The following is a 21,624-nucleotide window of genomic DNA, read 5'->3' on the forward strand; positions in this document are numbered from 1 at the left end:
GTCATTGGTGTAGATCTGATCTGTATCATTTCTCAGCACTCAACCACCCAGTGGAGGGACACGTTTTTACAATAAATGTACTATACCTGAAAATGATCTAAATTTAACTATACACAATTAATGTCCATTAAAAATACAAAAAATATTAGCTGGTTGTTTGAAAACAGTATGAGGCTTTGAGCATTTCCTTGTGCTTACAGTGAGGTTTAAATAATTCATCAACAGACCGTGGCGACAGCAGTAAATGAGTCATACAAACTGCATCTGCAAAGTTTTTTTTTTTCACTCCTTTTCATTAACTGTCAAGAAAGCGCCAGGGGCAAAACTTAAATGGAGAGATAACAGTTGAAAATATTTTGATAGTGATGTGTTGATGTCCAACAGACACCATCGATGACAGATAAAACTGTCATGCATCATAGTTTATCGCTTCGCAGAATTCAAACAAAAACCAAAAAAACAAAAATCTTTTTATATACTCTATACACTGAAGAACAAGCTTGTTGGTCCAGTCAACTTATGTGGAAAATCATTTTTAAAAAGTGTGCGGAGAAAAAAAAGAGACTAGAAGACTATGAAACTCATTTTGCTGAATTGAATAAATAAAGCATGCAGAATACAATAAAATGAAATAAAGCATATTGTGAATATTAAACATGAATGATTTGTGTGAAAACTGTACAACTGTGCAAAGTGCAACACATCCAAAATCAGCTTTTGGAAATTAAATCTTACCAAACATGCTCCAGTCAGACCCTCACACCCACACTCAAGACTCCTCATTTTGTTTTCATTCATAGTTGTTCTCTTAGTCAGAGAATGGTATGCTCACGCACCACAAAATCTCTGCTGGAATGAAAACTTTGAGCTTAATTAGTTCAAGACATCTTCAAGCAGTGTTGTATAGAGAGATCAGTATCTTCCACCATCTAATACAATACATAGCACATTGAACTGCTTTGAGGTTGGCTGTTAAAGAAAAGACCACCATTCACAACTCATCTTTGTATATGTGTTATTTATTCTATGTACAGACTGAGTGACGGGGAATACTCCTAATTATATGCCACACACACATTTCTCCAAAAATACATTTTAAGCAATACTGACGTCAATCTTCCCTATACAGGATGTCTCAAGCATAAAAACAGTCCACTGAGGAGTATCGTGGGGTCATGGGGAATCCCCCACAGTTGCCAACCGTCTCATCTCGTAGCAGGGGAGGTTTAGTGATTTGTAAAGCTGGGTCTTCTGAAAGGGTTCGAGTTTTAAGAAGATTTAGAACCTGTTTTCAGTAAACAACACTGTTGTTGAGATGAGAGCGGATGAGAGCGGATACCTTGTAATGACCTCTTAAACCTTAATAGGTAGGTACAGTAGCAAAAATTACATATAACATGTTTAGATGATGAACCATATATCTGTTTTTAAATAAAAACAGCATTTAAACAGTATGTATTCAAATGTGTAGATCCTCTTGCTTGTGGTTCATCTAAAGTTGCACACATAGTTCATAATTCATTAGATTTGTGTTTGAGAGCATGGCCCCTTCATCTTTATCTGCTCAGTGTGTTTGGGTTAGTGTTAGATCAAAGAACACTTTAAAGACTCTCAGTGTGCAGCCAGCAACTAACACTGACAGGTTTTTATTTTAGTCTGAAATTGGACTTCTAAAGTTATTCTGAGGACTGACTATTCATGTTGCTCCAAATTTCTTTACATAGTTGATAAGAGTGAATGGGCACCAGCTGTGCCCAGGTGGTAATGTCATGTACTACATTCCAATCCTTCTCTGTCTCTGATTTATCAGTTTATGCAAGAAAATAAACAATAATGACAAAATTAAACAACATATAATATAAAACATGTAAATTTAAATCAGCATGTTTACGACAAAGCAACTGAAGAGAAGCAGGCGCTTAGTACTGCACTTTAAAGTAATAGTTGGACATTTTGCAAAACACACTTATTTACTTTCTTGCTGAGAGAAAAGATTGCTACAAGCTACTGTCAGCAGCTTGTTAGCTCAGCTGAACATACAGACTGAAAACAAGGAAACAGCTAACCTGGTGTTGTCCAAAAGTAACATATTTTCACTAGTTGATCATTAATTAAGAGTTATCTCTCAATGGTTTAATCCACAGAAAAAGTGTAAAAGCAAAACATTGTGGTTTCACAAGTCCGGTACATAACTCCCTGTAAGACCCCAAAGTGTCATTTTAATACATTCGTTTTTGTGTGAATTAAACAAACAAGATATATTAGTTAGTGAGCTTTAGAGGTGCAGGTTTGTACCTTTGGACAGAGCCAAGCTAGCCCTGCTTCCCGTTTCCCAGTCTTTATACAAGCTAACCAGCTGCTGGCTGTAACTAAATGTTCAATGAGACATGAGAGTGGTATCGATCCAAACCAATAAGTGTATTTCCCAAAACGTCAAACAATTTCTTTAACTATTTATTAAGCTTTTTCAATTCATTTTTTGTAAAACAAAATTCTGAATCACAGAATGAAACAGATGATGAAACAAAGTAACAAAACAATCCAATAAATGGCATTAAACATCAGAAATGTAGCATGTCCTTGCTGTCATATAGAAACTTTCCGAATCCCTGTTTTTTTTCTCACTTGAACTGAGATTTTTCTCAGTTCTATCTATCAATGCTTTATATACTGTAGGTACATTCAGTGTAAAACCTATTAACTTCAACAAAGCAAAAAACAACAACAAAAAAATCTTTCAAATCTTGTTATTATTTCACTTTTTTTATACCTTTAAGGAAAACACACTCTTTGGATATACAAGATTTCATCTGATAGCAACAGTATCACTAATACACTCAGGCTTTTTTTTTCCTCTTTCTAGCTTTTTATATATTTTTCTTATTTCTTTCATTTTTGGCTACTCAGTCCTCAAGGCCACAGTAGATATTTTATCATTAAGCCACTGCAGATATGAATACATGAATGTGAATCAATATCATGTGACTGTAGATGACTTTGTCTGGTGCACTGTGGCTCTTGGGTTATGAGGAACTGGGTTTAAGCACACACACACACTTAACCTACCAAAAACACACTCACCCATTTATATACACAGACAGAAACATATCAAAATTAAATACATACAACACCACAGGATTATTCATGAAATTAAAAGCTCTCTTTTCTCTATTGTATGTACAATATACGATTGACTCATATTTGATTGAGCTCTGTCAACAAGGACAAGGTTATTATGAAAAATATGAAGAAAGAATGATTGAATAAATGAAAAGAAAAGTAATTTCACTCTCCTCATTGAAAGGGTGTGGCCACAGAAGTGTCTAAACATGCTGGTTTCCATCTGCAAGCACACACACAAGGACATGCAAGAAAAGGGGCAGAGACAGAGAGAAAACACTTTACTCCTTTTGATGCACATTCTGCTCATTTTGGTCCCATTGAGTCTTAAAAGCTTTGGCTGGTGATTTTTTTATATTTTTCTTATTGTCAACAAATCTAACATACAGAGCCGAACCAACAATGAACTCACTGTATTGTGCGTTTATCCAAATTCTGATTTATCATATTCCTCTGTGCCGTAGACGTAACTATTAAAAACATGTCAAACATGTCCCAAGAGAGAGGTTTGTGTTTTTAATAGTTTTTGGACAACAACAGAGGTCTACGGCACAGAGGAATACGATATATGAGGCTTTGGATACATGCACAATACTTGTAAGTAGGTTAAGTCAGTTATTGGTTTGGCTCTGCATAAGCAGATACAAGCATTCAGAAGCGTATTATACCTCTCGGCTTCATTGTGCCGGTCCACTTGTCCGTCTCTCTCACTCAATGACTTGCATTGACTTGTGCACTGCTGAGGTGTTCTCATTGACAAAAAGGGATTTGCCCATCCCCAGCTGCGGATCAAAAAGTTTAAATGTAATCAGTTAAGGGTGTTGCACACATGTACGGACACACACACACACACACACACACATACACACACACACACACATACTTCAAGCCTTGCCACAAAGTAACCAGGTAATTGGCAAAGCCTGGGTAAACTTACATAATGCGCCCTGGTACTCCAACTATGAGTCATTCTCGCAATTAAACCTTTGTCTGCTATTGGCTTGTTTGCAAAATGACAGTGAATTCACAAATCTTTTCAAAACAGGCGAGTTAAAACATTCTCATATGTGTTTTAACACGGTGAATGTTTGTAAGGAGGGAAGTGTGCACCAGTGGAACAATGAAAGCAAAAACTCTCCCCTGTACATCACCCAAAGATCAAAAACGATACCACTCAAATCCTCACAAAAAATTCTCACCATTAATCACTGCAGCTGACATGTTGATATTTGGATTTGTTGAATTTATCAGGACAGGATATTTGCGCGCGCGCGCGCGCACACACACGCACACACACACACACACACCCTTACTCTAATTGTGAAATGAAATGTACTGTGTCAGCAACTTGCGGTAGAGGAGCTTCAAGGCAGCGTGAAAACTAGAGTTTTCCCTCGCTTGCAAGCTCTACTTTTCTGTCACTTTTGTTCTTAATTTATGACTTTTACTTTGCTGCTGTTCATATGATACTTGTTCATACATGCTATACACATATTTCAAGAAAAGGTTTCATTCAGTCTTTCTATTCTCCACCCTGTCGCTGTCTTTTGACCCTTACTTAATCTCCCCTCCATGTTTCCTGTATTACACCTTCCATAATAGACAGTGAGCACTGAAAACCAGTCTGCCAGGATTCCAATGTGATTGTTTCTGTATTCACTGAACTCCAGGGTGGGGCAGGATTGAGGAAAATTGACTGTGTAGCCAGAGGAGTAATAATAAAGACCTACCCATTTATGCTGGGCCCTCCCGCTGCTTGTGCAAGGAAATATGAGCATGTGCTAAGCTTTAACCTGACACATGGATATGACAGGTTTGTGTTGTGTCTACCTAAAAGAATTAAAACACACCGTCAGACACACTTTTTGCATTTCCATTCTTTCTAATTTACCTTTTTCACAACTCCTTGCAAATTCTTCTCATTCCACAAGCTGTAGAGCAACAGGGAGGCTGCTTTGCTGCCTTTGGGGAAAGACCTAGAACAGATGGGTAAAGGTCATTAGGAAAAAGCACTGGCTGGCACAAGATGAGACGAATGGAAAAAAGAAACAGACAGAAACAATTAAGGCAAAGTATGCAGAAACAAAACAGGCATGTGAGGAAAAGAAGCACTGAGCATGTCACCTGCACTGCATACAATATGTTTTACATATGTTGACGGCAGAAGACAAAAGTTGACTGTGTTTGTGCTAAAATAACCTTTTGACCATAAGCTGCAATGACAACTACAATGATAGTGGTAGTTTAGAAAAGTTACATGATATATACTCACTGTTAAAGGGGAAGAATGCATAACAAATATTTACTTTAACACATATTGTGAAGATTGTTATGTTATTTACAGTGCCTTGAAGGGATAGTTTATCCAAATTACAAAATACAAACACATTTTCTCACCCTAAGTTGTACCGTATCTAACCATGGACATAGTTTAGATCTCTGAGATTTGTGTTGTCACAGCAATATTGAGGAGGAGAATGTAATTTCATTTTGTAGTGGTCATATCATTGAAAAAATACAAAAGAAATTCAAAAGCAATATCTCTTTCCAGATACAATTTCCCAGTTACTATTGATAATCCATTCTGTCAATGGTTTTCATCAGGACTACTCTTTTGGTAGAAAGTAGTTGCAATTGCAGCTGTTGACTAGTGTTCAGTAACAGGCAGGAGATAAAGAGATGTTGTTGTGAAATTCTTTTCACCTCTATTGTACTAGCATGGAAGCAGGAATCTCAAACAAATCTCAAAACATGGGCAGATAAAACTCAAAGCTATCCGCATGACTGAAAACCTCAACATGTAAGTCAAAATATATTTTTATTTTTTGGCAACTGGGGCGAGCTAACCCTTTGATCGAGACAAAGCAAGTAAAGTTTATTTGTATAGCACCTTTGAAACACAGAGGCAGTTCAAAGTGCTTTACAGACTGTAGTCCAAGAAATACATTCAAGATGGTCGCAGCTTTGAAAGCTGAGTTTCCCACACAGAGATGAATAAATAAAGACTCACCCATTCTCGCTGAGGTCAGCCAGTGATGACACCAGTTCATTATTAATGAACTTCTTGCTGACCTCAGTGTCCGACAACATCAGACTCCGTGCCGTGCTGCAAGCTGTTGCTATAGTTTCGTCTGAGTTCCCCATCTCCCGGGGGCCAGAGGAGAGGAGGCCGGTGAGCTCAGGCAAAATCTGCTTTGCTACAAAGAAGACAAAGGAAACAGTAACTTAGTCACTGCTACCTGAAAAACCGACTATTCCAAACTATTCCCCTGAAACACCTATTATCAACATCTCATGAGTCTTCTTACCCATGGAGGTCTGCAAACTGCTGGTCCGAGACATGTTTCCCAGCAGGGACATGGCAGTCTTCTGCAGGCTCCGGTTAGGTGACTTTAACAGAGGGGGCATGTGCAGCAGAGCCCCCAGCTTCTGAACCAGAATCTGGCTCATGGCACTGGATCCCTGATACAAAACATGTTTGCATTGTGGAACCAAATCCAGTTGACTTTGTAATAATCTAATACAAATAACCTCTGAATCACTGTAGACAAAACTCCACCCTTTCTCATAAAACCAGCCAGTTCTACTTGTGCAGTTGTATTATTAATCCTACCATCTCCCTGTCACTGTTGATGATCCTAAACCTCAATTAATACCACACACAAAAGGTAATCCTAATAATTATATTCTTTGTACTCACCAAGCCCTTGCTGGCAGTGAGGTTCTGCAGGGCACCACAGCAGGCCTCCAGGGTGGCATCTTTCTGGGATGAGCCCAGCAGAGACAGGTAGGTCTGCATTGCTTTGGGATGGCACAGCCACTTGACACCTGATGGGGCACTGTCCTCTGGCATTCTTTGAACAGCATCAAATGAAAACTGAGGAGAAAGAATGAGAAAATGAGGAGAGTAAGGTTTTGCATGTCACAATCTGGTCAACACACAGGGATGGAAGAGTTTGGTGGTACTCACTTCCTTTTGAGCCTTGCTGCTCTTGGGGCTGAAGCATCCGATTGTTGGGCTCTTCCTACTTCCAGACTGGCTCTCCGTCAAAGCGTTGAATTTGGCAAAGCACTGAGGCGACTCGGTCTCCAGTTGGTAGGTCAAGTTATGGAGGATACATGCACAGTTCTCCACAGACTACATAGAGGAGAGACGAGGAGTTACGACCCTCTTAATCTTCTCATCATCATTTTCAAGAACAGTTGTTATCTATTGGTCATAACTCTGAGAACAAATAACAAATGTGCAGATGTTTCTTGTTTGCAAGTTTCCCAGTTGCAAAAAATAAAATGAAAAGGTTGACACCATGCAGTTCTCCCTGACCGTCACTGCATGATAGTGGTTAATTGCTCGATTCAACAGCTACAAAGGGTCTCCAGAGAACTATTTCCTGAGTTTACTTTTGGACTCAAAGAGAAGCTTTTTTTGTGATTGAAACTTTTTGGAAAGCTGTAGGAGGCTCACGCTCTTTGCACCCTGTCATTCTTTCCCAAATCTCGTAGCTAGTGAATAAAACATTAATAGCCAAAAATATAAGAATAACATCCAGGTTGACAGATACAGAAATTTCCCTCTAAGTCCATCAGAGGAACACAAGCCCATCCTGATAACCTCCCTAATTTTCTTCTCTTTTTTTTCATGGTTCAAGGTTCACAGTTCCCATTGATTAAGCAAGTGTCAGCTACTGTGCTGTGGAAATGGATACATTCTTCTATAAATCCTGATGTGTTTCAGTAGATCCAGTTAGGTTTACTGACAGAGATAAAGATGCATATATATGTATCTAAAACCGTCAATGTAAATAAAGCACAGAAACTGTCCTCTTCCATAACCATAAGGCTTTTAGTTACAACTTACCAGAAGTAGCTATTGTCTCACCATTGCAAAGGTGACATAAAATAAACAAAATATATCCTGCCTTTTATTTCACATAGGCAACACATAATCATGCAACATATCCAACAATCATCCTCTTCATTAAAGGAAGCTTGTGTACACACAGCTCCAGCACAGACATGGAATTAAGCAGACATCCAAACCCAAAACTTCAACAAGCAGACACTAAATATATATACATGCTGCCTGCAGTGTTTACCTGCTTATGCGGGTGACACACATTGAAGGGGGCATGTGTTGTATTTGTATTTGTACTGCATATGTGTGTAAATGTGCTTAAGGATATATTTAGTATCGGGACTTGAACATATTCTGTGAGATACACATGAGACACGTTCTGCAGGAACTCTGAGTAAACAAGGATACGTCACCACACATGAATCCAACCATAGCTAATCCGCCTGCTCTCACGTCCACAATTGAGTGTTAAAGAGACAATGTGGAAAAAATACTTTGAGCCAGAGAACAGAGCAATGTCAACAATCGTGGCCTGATTAAATGTTCCTTTATTGGTGTTGGTGTAAAGAGAAGTAGAGGGGCAGCCATTATTAATGTGATTACTGACACCTGTGCTTTTTCATACTATGACAATTCAAAATATCTGCTGTGAAAAACACCTATGTATCAGTACACTGAATATTAAATTACATTTTCTCTGCAGCGCCCTATCAGACGAAATGGACAAGGGTGCCTGGATAATAATTAGTCTACCAACCAACTCTGATGCAGTCTGAAGTGCAGAGCCCTTAAGTTTTAATCTATCCATTGACAACTACTCGTGGTGGATGGGAAATATTTCCTTTGATAGAGATGAAAGAGATAACTGTTGGTTCACAAGGTTACCTTGTCATCAGGGTTTTCCTCTGCCACACAGGCCTCCATGTAACTCATGAGGGAGTCTATGAGGCCACGGCAGTCTCTCATCGCCTGCCTGTCCTTCTGTTGGGCACAGCTCAGGTTCCTGCACACATTTCAACCATTCATTTCAATCCACGTGGAAACACAAAAACGTCTAGAATATAATAACAGGCACAGACCTGTGAGTGCCTCATCATGTAACTATCACACCCTGTAAGCAAACTTGATTATGGTGATTAGGCATGGTGCTACAAGATTTCCAAAGCAGTGTTAAGAAGTTACAACAATAGTTTAATACACATTTATCTTCTGCCTAGTTAATTTCCAAACTGACAACTCAGAAAAGCAGTCCTCTTTGCTGTGCAATCAGGCAAAAGATCTGGCAATAAATCTGCAACCAATTTAATTAAACAGAACAATGTTTCCACCTCACAGATATCTGTGCCATGCTTTGTCAAGGAAACAATACAAAGCCATGACAAAGGCAGGCAAAGAACTCTGACACCAAGGTGTTGCTATTAAATCAAATTTATTGGCACTTATCAACGCAGTGTATAGATCTTTTGTCTGATTTATGCCTTCAAAACATAAACATCAACCCTGTGAAGGTGCAGACTGGAGATACAATTTCTCAATACCTTGAGAGAACAGTGCCTGTCCCCTTAACGCCTCTCATGCAGACCATTGTTACACACTACAATTTACTAACGCTCCCTAAATGTCTCACATGCACGCTATCGGTAGACGCTACAATTTACCCATGATCCTAAAACGCCTCACATACAGACTATTGGCAGACTACAATTTTGAGCTGAGCTGAAGTTGATCATTCAAAATGTGCCTCAGACATCCTGCACTATGTCTTCAACATACTGTACCTACCAAGTTCTCGTGCGTGAGCAACTCTCTGAACTTATCAAATTTATTCTCTATGGTAGTTCTTGTCACCACGGATGTAATCCCTCCTACAGCCACAATGTGGGTTGTAATGGCAGAGTGGCGCTGTCCGTATTTCCGCTCACTGACTCCACGGACAGAAGAAGAAGCAGAAGCAACGTTGTTCATGAGGCATTTTTATATATTTCTCGAGAACCGCTCATCCAAACAACTTCATACTCAACACTGCACTTCCTTGGGTCCTCAACACCTGCCAAGTGTGAAGCCGATTGGATGAACGGTTGTCAAGGTATGCGAAGGACACACATACATACAGACAGAGATTCCTTCCTTTAGCAGAGAGATGTTCTCACCGCAGACATCCTGTGGCGCTGTAGAAGACATCAGGGTGTATGTTGTTGTTGGCACTGTTGTCTGACCAGCATGTGAATGGCACCACTACGTTCTCAGTAAGTGCGGGAAGAGCTGTTGCGATAAGTTCTCCCTTCAGCTCATCAGCAGAGGACAGGTTCCATAGCAGGCCTACATATTCACAGATAAGTAAAAAATGAAAGATGCAAATTTTTTTGAGTCAATTTTATCATCATGTAGTTTCATATTCTTAAATACATGTTCTTACTTTTTTAATACTTTTCTTCTCAGTCTTGTGATATTTTTCCTGTAGGATTGATGTTTTAACCTTGAATTAAAGGCCCACTTTGTTCTTCTTCCTCCCAATATTTTGACTTGTCTGGATAAAATGTCCTACCTGTGATCTGTTTCTGAGTCTCAGTAGAGTCTGTCTCCTTTAGTAGCTGCAGGGCCTTAGCTATACCACCACAGTGCTGAACCTCCAACTTGTTGTTCTGGTGCTTGAACACCAAGTTCCTCAAGGCCCCGGCAGCAGCCTGGCTCACCCCAGGGCTGGGGCTGCGCAGCAGGGTCACCAGAACAGGGATACCCCCTAGTTGGAAAACCTGAGACACAGAGACATGGAGGGCACATGTATAGTAATGTGCAACTTTAAGGCGTGGCAGTTGATTGACAACACCGTAGGTCACAAAGAGAACAAACTGCCTAGTGTGATGACAAATGCATTCTCCTCCCTTTCCCTCAAGGCAGGTAACATAGAGGTCTTCACAGAGCACTCCTCCACTTGTATCACTACTATACAACACAATCCTCATACAAATGTGATATGAAAAAAACAACAGGACAACAGTGCATGTGTGTATGTTTGGTGGGTGTCTGTGTGTGGTAACATGAGCATTTACAGTATATTTGTGTGTGAGAGAGTGCTCTGACCTCCTGTTTGGCGTGCTCCTCTTTGAAGGTGGTGTGTTGAATGAAGGTGGCTCCACACTGCTGGAATGTCTCTTCAGGATTAGACAGGAACTCTACAGCCTCCTTTAGGGTCAGGTCTGGTATTGTCGCTGTGCTGTTCACCCTGCAGAAACAGGCACAGGAATGGAAGAGAAGGTTGGTGTAGCGATAAATGGAGATGAGACACTAAATCAATCTGGTGCCACAAGTTCAATAAACAGCACAGGTTTCATTTGTTGTAGGAAACACTTTTCTATGCATTTAAAGGATAATAATTACATTTAAAAGCCAAGGAGACAAGTGAACTCACGCTGATTGCTGCTCTTTCTTGGAGGTTTTGATGGTACCGATCTTGTTCTCATTGTGAGACTGGGCAGAAGGTGGCCAGATGCGTGGCTGACTGCTGGTCATGTGACCGCTGTTGGAATAGGTGCTTTGTCTGTTAAATCGAGTCTGGAGGGTGTGCTGGCTCTGGGCAGTCTGTCCTTTGGCTCTCTAAAAAAGAGCAATTTACATTGTTTATATGGTACTGTTGGTTTCATGTAGTTTTTTAAAACTTTTAGACACATACTGTATGCCTTGCATATAAAAAAATAACTGATCACCATAACGGGTGCAGGAACAGCAGAAAACGAGGGAGCCAAGGCAGGGTCACTGCGACTGGGTTTCAGCCCATTGGGACTGTGGGGCCAGTTAGAGGAGCCGATTTGTTGTTCCCATGTGCCCGAGCTGCTGACATGTCTTCCACTTACAGTTTTAGTGGACAAAGAGCGACTCTAGAAAAAAAAAAGTATGGTTCAGGATGGTAACTTGCATAAAACATTTCCATTAAAGGTTTTCCAGAGCATGATATGTGTGTAAAATTATGAGCCTACACAGTATTTTATTCAGATTAGATAGAAAACTACACATTTAATACATTATGAGAAGGCCATGCACCAGCCAGTCACTGAAACTCTAGCTTAACTGGGACAAGAATACTGTTATCTGCTAAAATATTGCAACACCTTAAGGCTTCTTTGAAGCAATAATCCAGGTCTCTCTCTCTCTCTCTCTCTCTCTCTCTCTCTCTCTGTCTCTCTCTCTCTCTCACACACACACACACACACACACACACAAACAGGTAACCCACTTTCCCCAAGAACAGTTTTCAAAGAAACCCCCTGTAAACCAAGACAGAGGAATTTGACCTGACACAAAGCCTGCATGCCTTCTCTTTTCCTCAGTTTACGCTGAGGGCAGCAGAATGCCGCACAATCATACAAACTAAGCTAACATAATAAGTGCCACTGGAAACTATCTCAGCCAGTTGTGTATAAGGCTGCTGGTGCAGTTGAGCACTTTCTCACAGAAGTGCTTTCCGTGTGCAAGTCAGACATGGCACTCGTTAAACCTGTCTTCACAGTCCTGATGTCACTACATAACATAATCTCATAGAATTATGTATTGTTTATGTATCAATTTATTTTCTCTTTGTTTTTTTGCTGTGTCTGTGTGTACATATGGGTACAAAACAAACATTCAAGCTTCGCCACAAACTAACCAAGTAAAACTGACATAATATGCCTTGCAAATACTCTAATAATGAGTCATTCTCACAATTAAACCTTTGTCTCCTATTGGCGTGGATTCACAAAACTTTTCAAAGCAAGCAACTTAAAACATTCCCATCTGTGTTTAAACAGTGAACATTTGTGAGGAGGGAAGTGTGTACCAGTGAAACAATGAAAGGAAGAAATTTCCCCTGCATGTCGACCAAAACAAACACATTACTGCTCAAATCCTCACAAAAAATTCTCTTACCATTATTCACTGCAGCGGACATGTTGACATTTGGATTTGTTGAATTTATTAGGAAGGGATATTGGTACACACACGCACACACGCACGTACACACGCACGCACAGAGAGAGAGAGTTGTTTTAAAAAAAATGAATTGACCTCTTTCTGTGTAATAACTTTCTTTCCTGCTTCAAACTGGACCAGTTGCTTGGTTACCAGCTGCTCATCAGCCCTCGCTATTTAGCTATTATGGAGGAGAAAACAGGATGTGTCAACAACACGTTTGATAAGAACTGAGAGTGTTTACTCTCCAACTGCTGCATGCTCCCTTCATTTGGGTACAGCCTGAATGAGCCACTGGGTCCTTCCTTATAGCAGAGGGTGTATAAGAGAAATAGATGCAAATTCTGCAGAGCAAATACAAGCAGTACAGAAAAACTGCAGGATGTTTCCCTGTTGTATTTAGTGACAGAAATTGAGTAAAAGTACAAAAATATTGTTGTTAATGTGATTTAGATGGGAAAGAAATAGGAGCAGGATATCCCTGCGTACTGCCAAAAGCATTGTGAAGTGCCTTTTCATAGTGCTTACCCAGATGGGAATAATCATAATGACAATACATGAGATGATAATATTTCTAGTTGTATTAGGCAATTGTGCATAATGTTCTAAATCAATGAACAGAGCAATTTCATGGCAAAGTTGTATTTACATATTTTGACAGAGTACTTCGATTTTTTAGGTACTGAATTCACTGGATTAGCAAAAAAAAAGGCATTCCCATTTAGTTAACATTTAGTCAACAGTCTCAATTAAATTTCCAGTAAATTTCATGTGGTATCAATACTGTAGTATGGGAAAGTGGAGAAATGTCACACATTCAAAGAATTCATTCCCAAAGGCTAAAAAGAGCTGCTCTCTCCTAGTTGCCTATGTTTACACCAAAAATATCTGAGCTTTCATGACAGACTCAACACTACAAACCAAAAGTCAAGAAATGCAGAAACACGTTAACAGTGACTCCGGAAGCAAATCCTGTTTCTTTTATTTTAACATTATAACCTATATTATAGTATCATTTTACACAGTTTTAATAGTTTTGAGTTGCTGTTGTTGCTTGGTTTGTTTCTTCCTTTATGTTTCTTTACTTTTTCATGAACACGTTCATTCAGTAAAGCAGTGCAAATACATGCTGCTCTGGGTGACAGGTGTAATACTAAGAGTCAAATACAAGAGACAAAAGAGGAACCACAACAGAATCTGTGGTTACTAGCTCTGCAATGCAACTTTTACCAAGCATCTCACATATTCATTTTGCCTGTGGAATTTAAATAAAGTGGAATCAACCACAGAATCAGAGCAACAAACGAAGGCACAATGTGATAGAAATATATTCCATGATGTGATGATGATGAGCCTTCATCAGCAAGAACGCATCGCCACACTCCCTAGACATGCCTCAAGTCACTGTCAGTAGGCCAGGTTAGCCCAGCCCAGAGCAAATAAATATTCACACACACTCACACACATACAAAACCACACTGATGAAGTCAACTTTACTCATCTGTGGAATTTGGATTAGTCCAGTGCTGCAAATGAGTTGAACTCAACCTGACTCTTAGTGACAGGACTAAACTTGAGAGCAACACTCAAAATCAGTATTTGTCCATTTATAAACTCAGGAAATCACATATGCCTTGTTGCTAGAATACAACGGTATCTCTGTCACATGTTCATTATACTCATACATGTGCAGCACAGGCTGTAAGGTACTGTACTCTGCATGCACACACATGTACAGCACACAAACAACACATGGACAAGGACAAAGTTGCAAGATGAAACAAATGTAACCACTGTAGCAGGGCACCAGAGCAATTAATCTGGCCGCAGAAATAAAAAGGTGATTTCTAAACCAGGAGAGCCATGCAGCTACACCATGAGCCGGAACCAGCATAATTATGGTGTAATGTTTCATAAAACAATATCATAAATCACCAGGGACTAAGGTGTTAACGCTGACTTGACTTGATGGATTGAAATAACACACCTCCTGATATTGCATCCAGTTGCACCACTTAAAAAGTCTCACAGTTGAGTTTCCAAACATTAACAATCGCCTGGGAGGGAATTTCAGGATGTATGGGAGCTATTCAGACATCTTCCATCAGGGAGTGTATCTTTTAAGGATCATATCAGCATTGTTGGCATGTTTTTCCCCATTTACAAAAGAAAAGTCTTTTAATTGCTGTCAAATGTTTTTCAAAGCGTGCTCCAGTTTAGGGAAGTACACTTAATTACTTTCTTGCCGGGAGTGAGATGAGCAGATCGATACCACAGTCATTTCTATCCATTCAATAGCTTAGCATAAAAACTGGCTAGCCTGGCTCTTTTTTTGTTTGGACAGAGCCAGGCTAGCTGTTTTCACTGTTTCCAATCTTAATTACACAGACAAATATGAATGTAGTACTTTATCTATCTTCTCGTCTGAGTTTTAACAACTATTCCTTTAAATTGTTGAAGCAATTAATTGGTTTCATGATTTTATTGTGTCAAAGTTATATTATGTTTGCTTGGTAATGCAGTTTGAGTGTCATTTAAGAAGTCTAACCTGCATTACCACACAACAGTAACATTTTTGAAAGAACATATTCATGTATATTCATGACCTGTTCACTGTGATGAATTACTGCAAGCATGTTTCATGCCATACACGAAACAAATGGCTAGAACTGATTAGCAGTAATGATAAGTATTTGTGATTGTAGTGCAAGCAATGATTTGGTCTTTTCATACAGAGACAGTGAAAGGAAAAAAGGGTTTGTGCTCTGATGAACTGTTCAACAACGAGTGGGACTGTTACATAAGAGAAATAATTACCCATTTGTTGTAGCCTGTTGACATAGCGGAGTTGGTGCGGTGGAAGGTGCCATTTGTTTTGGATGGAGCGAACTTGAATGTTCCAAACTCGGCGTATGTCGTCAAGGTCTTTGGACTCACGGCTGTTAAAAGAGGAGACGTAAGACAACAACGAAACAAACAACAGACAGACACAGAGTGAGGAATGCAAGATAAGCGGTGAGACAGAACAAATCCAAAGATCCAGAGATGTAACTAGGGACAGTAGGACAAATAACACCAAACAAACTTGAAACACACCCATTTGGATTAACTGGGTAACTTTGAGCCAATTGAAAGAAGATAAGGCCTCTATGAGACACTGGCATGGAAGAATGAGGGCTGTTGCTTAAAATTCAGTGGCTTAATGTGGGCTTCAGGTTTCCACCATAATGATAAGATGAGGTGTAATATTTGATATATTATATATTTTAATAAATGCCCACAGCTTTATGTTGGACAAAAGCAGCATTGCAATTTCTGATAAAACAATTAACTATTTTGATATCTAATTGGACAATTACAAGAGGGATTTAGTAAAAGGTGTTAAAAGACTTATTTATTTAACAAATTAATTCACATGCACATAAATCAAATTACAAAAATGATTTAAAATAACTAATTAAAACAGTAAAGATGTGAACATTTAAACATAAAATGGTAATAAATAGATGAATCCAAAAATAAGTATTTAAAAAGGGAAATAAAAGATTTTCTTCCGATTTGAATTTTGATTTAGTGTTTGATTGCTATTATCTGTTTCTCTACGTCATTACACTGCATTCTGCAAAATTTTGGTAATCTGCCATGCCGACATGAGTGTTTCTTCGGTTATCTATTAATAACTGTTTGATTTAATCCATATACTGATGGATTGATTTATGAATGATTCATAATATCTTATTAATGCCAGTTTACATATATTGCTCAATTAAATATCAATACCTGAATTAGTTAATCATTTTAGCTATTTTATTGATAACATTGTTCATTCCAGTTCACAGTGGTCTGTTTCAGTATTGCATGTTACACTCATCACTGTCTATAAAATGCATGTCTACCCTTTAGTCAGCCAGAAAGACAGACATGACATCATATCGCTCGATTAGAAGGCTTTGCATTGCACTCTGAGCTTAGGCTTAAGGAAATCCAGCCTTTACACATAGCCAGCAAGTTGTGGCACATTTGCCAGTCTGTCTTGTAGGATGATTGATGGGAACGTGAGGCTCGCTGCCATATTATGTTGAATGTAAGACGATGACTTCACCATTACAGGATTATGATTGTTAAAACAACAGAATAATCGCGGTAAGATACGTGACCTCAGCGCAAGAAAAGAGGAAGCCTCAAAAGGTGAGTAAAGTACCATCAGGCTGGATGAAAAGGCCGTAAAGGGTCAGTTCACCTAAAACACACAAAAACAATTTTTTCTCTTTGCCTACTCCAAGTACTATCAAGCCAAGCCGACTGACTCAGTTTTATGTGTTGAGGTTTTCAAGTGTCTGCCTCTGAAACTACTACCGCCGCTCTAATACAAGACAGATACCGATCAGTTTGTACTACTTAAGACTTTGACAAAACATGTTTTCCAGACACAGTGTTTGTCATTACAATCTACAGAACTCGCTGTGGACAGTTTTTACAGTTGATTTCTGTAGCAGAAAGCAGTTCCAGTTTTTTTGCACCCTGAATAAGGCATAGCTGAAACGTCCATGGATTTTACTCACTTTTGCCGAATGTAGAAACTGAAAGAATAACATCTTCAAGAGGATTTTGACTGATTTTAATAAACAAAATCTTCTTTGGATGAGAAAACTCTTGCTGGTTAAGCTAAATGTTTTTTTTCCCTTAACCTTCAATTGCTTGAGCACCATGAATGAAAATCCAGTCACCTCCATCGTGTTGGGGCAGCAGCAGAAGGTGTCAGAGGCCGACGTCTCAAAACCTCGGCACATAAAACAAAAACTATCTGAACGGCTTGACAGCTATAATGATAAGTGAGAATATGTGTTTTTGTTATCTTTGTTGACCTGGCCCATTCACCATCACAGGCCAGAACTGATCCTTGTCGTTATCAGAATATGCTCAGGTGAGGTTCCAACGAATGGCTGCAACACTATCGCACAGTAAGTTAAATACAACAGTATGTTACTCATCATGATGAACTCGGGAGCCGTCTGATAACCTCAGGGGTGTGTGCAACTCTAACCTTGAGGTTGTTCTTTTTATTGTTCAACATTTGTCTACGGTCATGTTAATTTTTTTCTATAGATCAATGAGTTTGCCTTAAATGATGACTATGCAAAAAAAAAAAAAGATGAATAAAGAGTTAAAGGGGCAAACCAAATTGAAAAGTAAATCAATTTGAAAACTTTCAGGGATCAGAGATGATAAATCATTCAGATCTTCAATTTTTAAAATAAATGCTGCATTTAAAGACCATACAGTTATGTTAAAGTGTAAGAAATAACAGCTGATTTAGGGCCTTTAACACGCCCATTAACATACGTTTAAGCAGCACTTTCTCTTTTGTTTTCTGGGATTGAATGTTACCTTGTTTATGCCTCTCAAATGGATTATATTTTTCTATCTGTGCCTTTAAATCCCAATCATTTGATGAAGGCCAATCTAAAGCAGGCCACAGGTGTCCTTGTCGTGTGCGCTACAAATTTCACAATCATTTGAAGCGTTGAAAGTGACAGCAAGGCCATAAAACTGTCTACACTTTGCCTACTTTTCAACCACCAGATCTCAACTCCACAAGAATCCTGCAACACATTTCACAAAATAGAAAAATGTGTTGTTTCTCAATTTTACTGGATCTTTATTACGCCTATTGCAGTAATGTCACACACCAGAAAGACTAAAATGTAATTTTCATAATGTGTGTGTGGGTCTTTGTGAGCCCTTGGGCTGAATTCCAAACTCACAGAGAACAAAACAGCTCTGACGCGCTCAGAGTGAGTTGGACCTGACTGAAAGTCTCAAAGTGCCGTTTTGCAGACCTCACAAGAACAAAACTTATTGTTCAACAGCAGCCAAGGGTCACATTTCACACCGGGAGTGGGCGACGTTTTCCCGCACAATAATCAATATCAGTAAAAGCCAATTATGGCGTTGCATAACACCGCTATCTATACCTGTACTGTGCATACCACCTTAACCAAAAAAAGAAACAAAAACAAAACGTATACAACTCCACATGCGCTTTTGTCATCTTCTCACACTAAACTAGACTACAAGCAGCAGAAAAAATATTTTCCAAATGTTCTTTTAGCCAACAAAGAAGGTAGGAACGGTTTAGTTTCCTTGCCAAAAAAAGCAGCACAGAAAAACTGCATGTTCAGACAGTCTGCCACTCATCAGCTGCTGATATTGAGTGATGCATGATTTTCAGGAAGCACGAAAGGGCTCTAAGCTCAGGTAGTGTAAGAGTAAAGTGCAAGAGTAATGTGTTGTATAAGGATGCAACAACAACAGCACTCAGATAAAGAGGTTAACATTATGAGGTTTTTATAAAAGTTTTTTCCATACCTGTAGGTGAGGGAGACAGTGAGCCGCTCTGCCCTGGTTTGGACTTGCTCCTCTTGATGCTGTGCACTTGATCCAGCACGCGCTGCTTTCCCGAGCGCAACTTGTTGTCGGAGGGCACCGCGAGCGACGTGTCCTCCGTGTTGCCCGTGATCATCGCTGACCGCAGCGGCTCCGGAGCCATCATCTTCCCTTTCCTCGAACCGAGCGACTGAGCGAAGTTTCCAAACGAGCGAGCCCAGAGGAGGAGGAGGAGGAGAGCGGCTCGATTCAGCGAGACGACTGCAGCGGATCTGCCAAGTTTGTAGATTGGCTCAATGTTCCCAGAACGAGGCGGTGGACTCCACCCTTAGGACCGCGCCCCGTCGAGGTGGGACGGACAGGAGTTCACTATGCAGGTGCCGAGTGACGGGAAGAGCCGAGCAGACATGCATGCTTCCAAACTGCTGCAGTGTGTAATATATGCACAACTGTGGCGCAATAGAGGATTAGTACAAATAATATTTACAGTGAAGGAAGGCAAAATGTTAGTCAGCTTCTCTCTGGCGGCCCTGAGCTACTAGGATTTAGTGTTGTTACATAATAAAATATCTGTTGTCTCCTACCTTGTCCCCTTAGAGGGAAGGGTCACTGCTAATCAATACAAAGTTGTTGTGAGTGATCACCTTTATCCTATGATCAAACATTTCTACCTTGATGGGAGTTGTTTCTTCTAGGATGACTGTTGTGAAAATTTAAGATGAATTCACAGAGAGCAAGTTGTCTATCAGAGTTTTATTGCAATATCCAGAATACATATAAGTCCAGATCTCCCAGTTTGCTAGGCTGAAGAGATGTTGACTGAAGTTCAGTGTTGGTACTTGCATATACAGCCACATGCATCACAATCATCACATATTCATCACCCTAACAGTTAATTTTAATTAATTCACCGTATCTCTAGGGAGTTTCTCTCGGTCTCTGTTGAGAATTAAGAGTTGAAGGCCAAATCCTTATCTGCTTTTCCTCCCTGGACATTCCCTCTAAAGTTACAGTGACTGAGTCCCACACCACACCTTTGATAGTAACTGTTAGGAACATTTTAACATGGGAAGCAGAGATCATAAAGTCTTACAATGAGTGTTTGACCATAAGGCAGTGTAACATAATCTTAAAACAATAATATACGTATATAGTGTATATGTTTCCATTTCAATGACAATGCCCCCATTCACGGGGCACGAGGGGTCACTGAATGGTTTGATGAGTATGAAAATGATGTGAATCATATTCTATGGCCTTCACAGTCACCAGATCTCAACCTATTTGAACACCTATGGGAGATTTTGAACCTATGTGTTAGACAGCGTTCTCCACCACCATCATCAAAACACCAAATGAGGGAATATCTTTTGAATTAATGGTGTTCAACCCTCTAAAAGAGCTCAGAGACTTGGTAGAATCAAGGTCAAGGTGTGTTAATGCTGTTCTGGTGGCCCAACACCTTACTATGACACTTTATGCCTTTTTCTTTAATTTGCCACCCGTCTGTATGTACAGCATGTTTGTGTGTGGCTTAAACTTAACGTCAGTCAACAATTAGGTATTTATTCATCAACATTGTAATACATTGTAACAGTGATCAAACATTAACATGAACAGGGTCTCTAGTCTCTAGAATATCAGGAAATAATTTTTGGGGGTAAATTGAGCCATTGACTCATCTTGCCCCAATGTCACTGGTACGTTTTACCCCACTACCTCCATTTTGACAAAACTGTTTCACACAGTGGCTCAGATCCACAGTTATGCTAAGTTTATGATCCTGTTTTATAGCTTACATTGACTTAAATTAACATGTAATAATGTCCAAAAGATATCTTTTTTAATTAAGATACAAGACTGATAACTTTAGTGACATGATGAATTCACATTTTTTTTGCTCTGTTTTGCTGACCACTCTCTCCATGTGCTTGAGTCCAAGATGGATTGAGTAATGTGAACTATACTTTCTTAATTTGTGATCACGTGATCACTTTTGCTTATGGTTACCTAGATAAAGGGGGTGGCTCATTTTACCCACTGGCTCTATTTACCCCGTTCTCCCCTATATACATTTTTAAAAGTTCATAAACAGTTGTTGTAAGTGCAAATTAAAGGTAGTCTACTTGTACTTGTTTAGGGTATTTTCACTTTATGCTACTTTTTGCCTCTACTCTGTTACATTCAGGTGTTATCCTCTTTTTACTTAATTTATTGATAGCTATTGTGTTACTTTACAGATTAAGATTTTACATACAACGCATACATACAACACATATGGTCTTATAAAACATGATCCACTGTTACAGATTATACTA

The 21,624-nt window shown here is 39.4% G+C and overlaps 1 protein-coding gene across 2 annotated transcripts; it reads right to left on the bottom strand.

Moving 5' to 3' along the window:
* Nucleotides 1-1,001: 1,001 nt before the first annotated feature.
* On the bottom strand, nt 1,002-19,759 carry LOC137184543 (plakophilin-1). Of its 2 annotated transcripts, XM_067592316.1 has the most exons (15): nt 19,289-19,758; nt 15,737-15,858; nt 11,680-11,850; nt 11,385-11,569; nt 11,057-11,198; nt 10,521-10,728; nt 10,126-10,294; nt 8,861-8,978; nt 7,091-7,258; nt 6,821-6,997; nt 6,429-6,582; nt 6,131-6,317; nt 5,012-5,096; nt 3,789-3,902; nt 1,002-3,343 (listed from the first exon to the last, which is right to left on the bottom strand). In XM_067592316.1, the coding sequence occupies exons 1-14, from the start codon at nt 19,470-19,472 to the stop codon at nt 3,828-3,830; spliced, it is 2,145 nt and encodes a 714-aa protein (XP_067448417.1). In that variant the 5' UTR covers nt 19,473-19,758; the 3' UTR covers nt 1,002-3,343; nt 3,789-3,827. The 2 variants fall into 2 exon arrangements, with proteins under 2 accessions (XP_067448417.1, XP_067448418.1); XM_067592317.1 differs by having other exon boundaries at nt 1,002-3,902; nt 19,289-19,759.
* Between the last annotated feature and the right edge of the window lie 1,865 nt (nt 19,760-21,624).

The sequence above is a fragment of the Thunnus thynnus genome, chromosome 6, assembly GCF_963924715.1.
Source record: "Thunnus thynnus chromosome 6, fThuThy2.1, whole genome shotgun sequence".
NCBI lineage: Eukaryota > Metazoa > Chordata > Actinopteri > Scombriformes > Scombridae > Thunnus > Thunnus thynnus.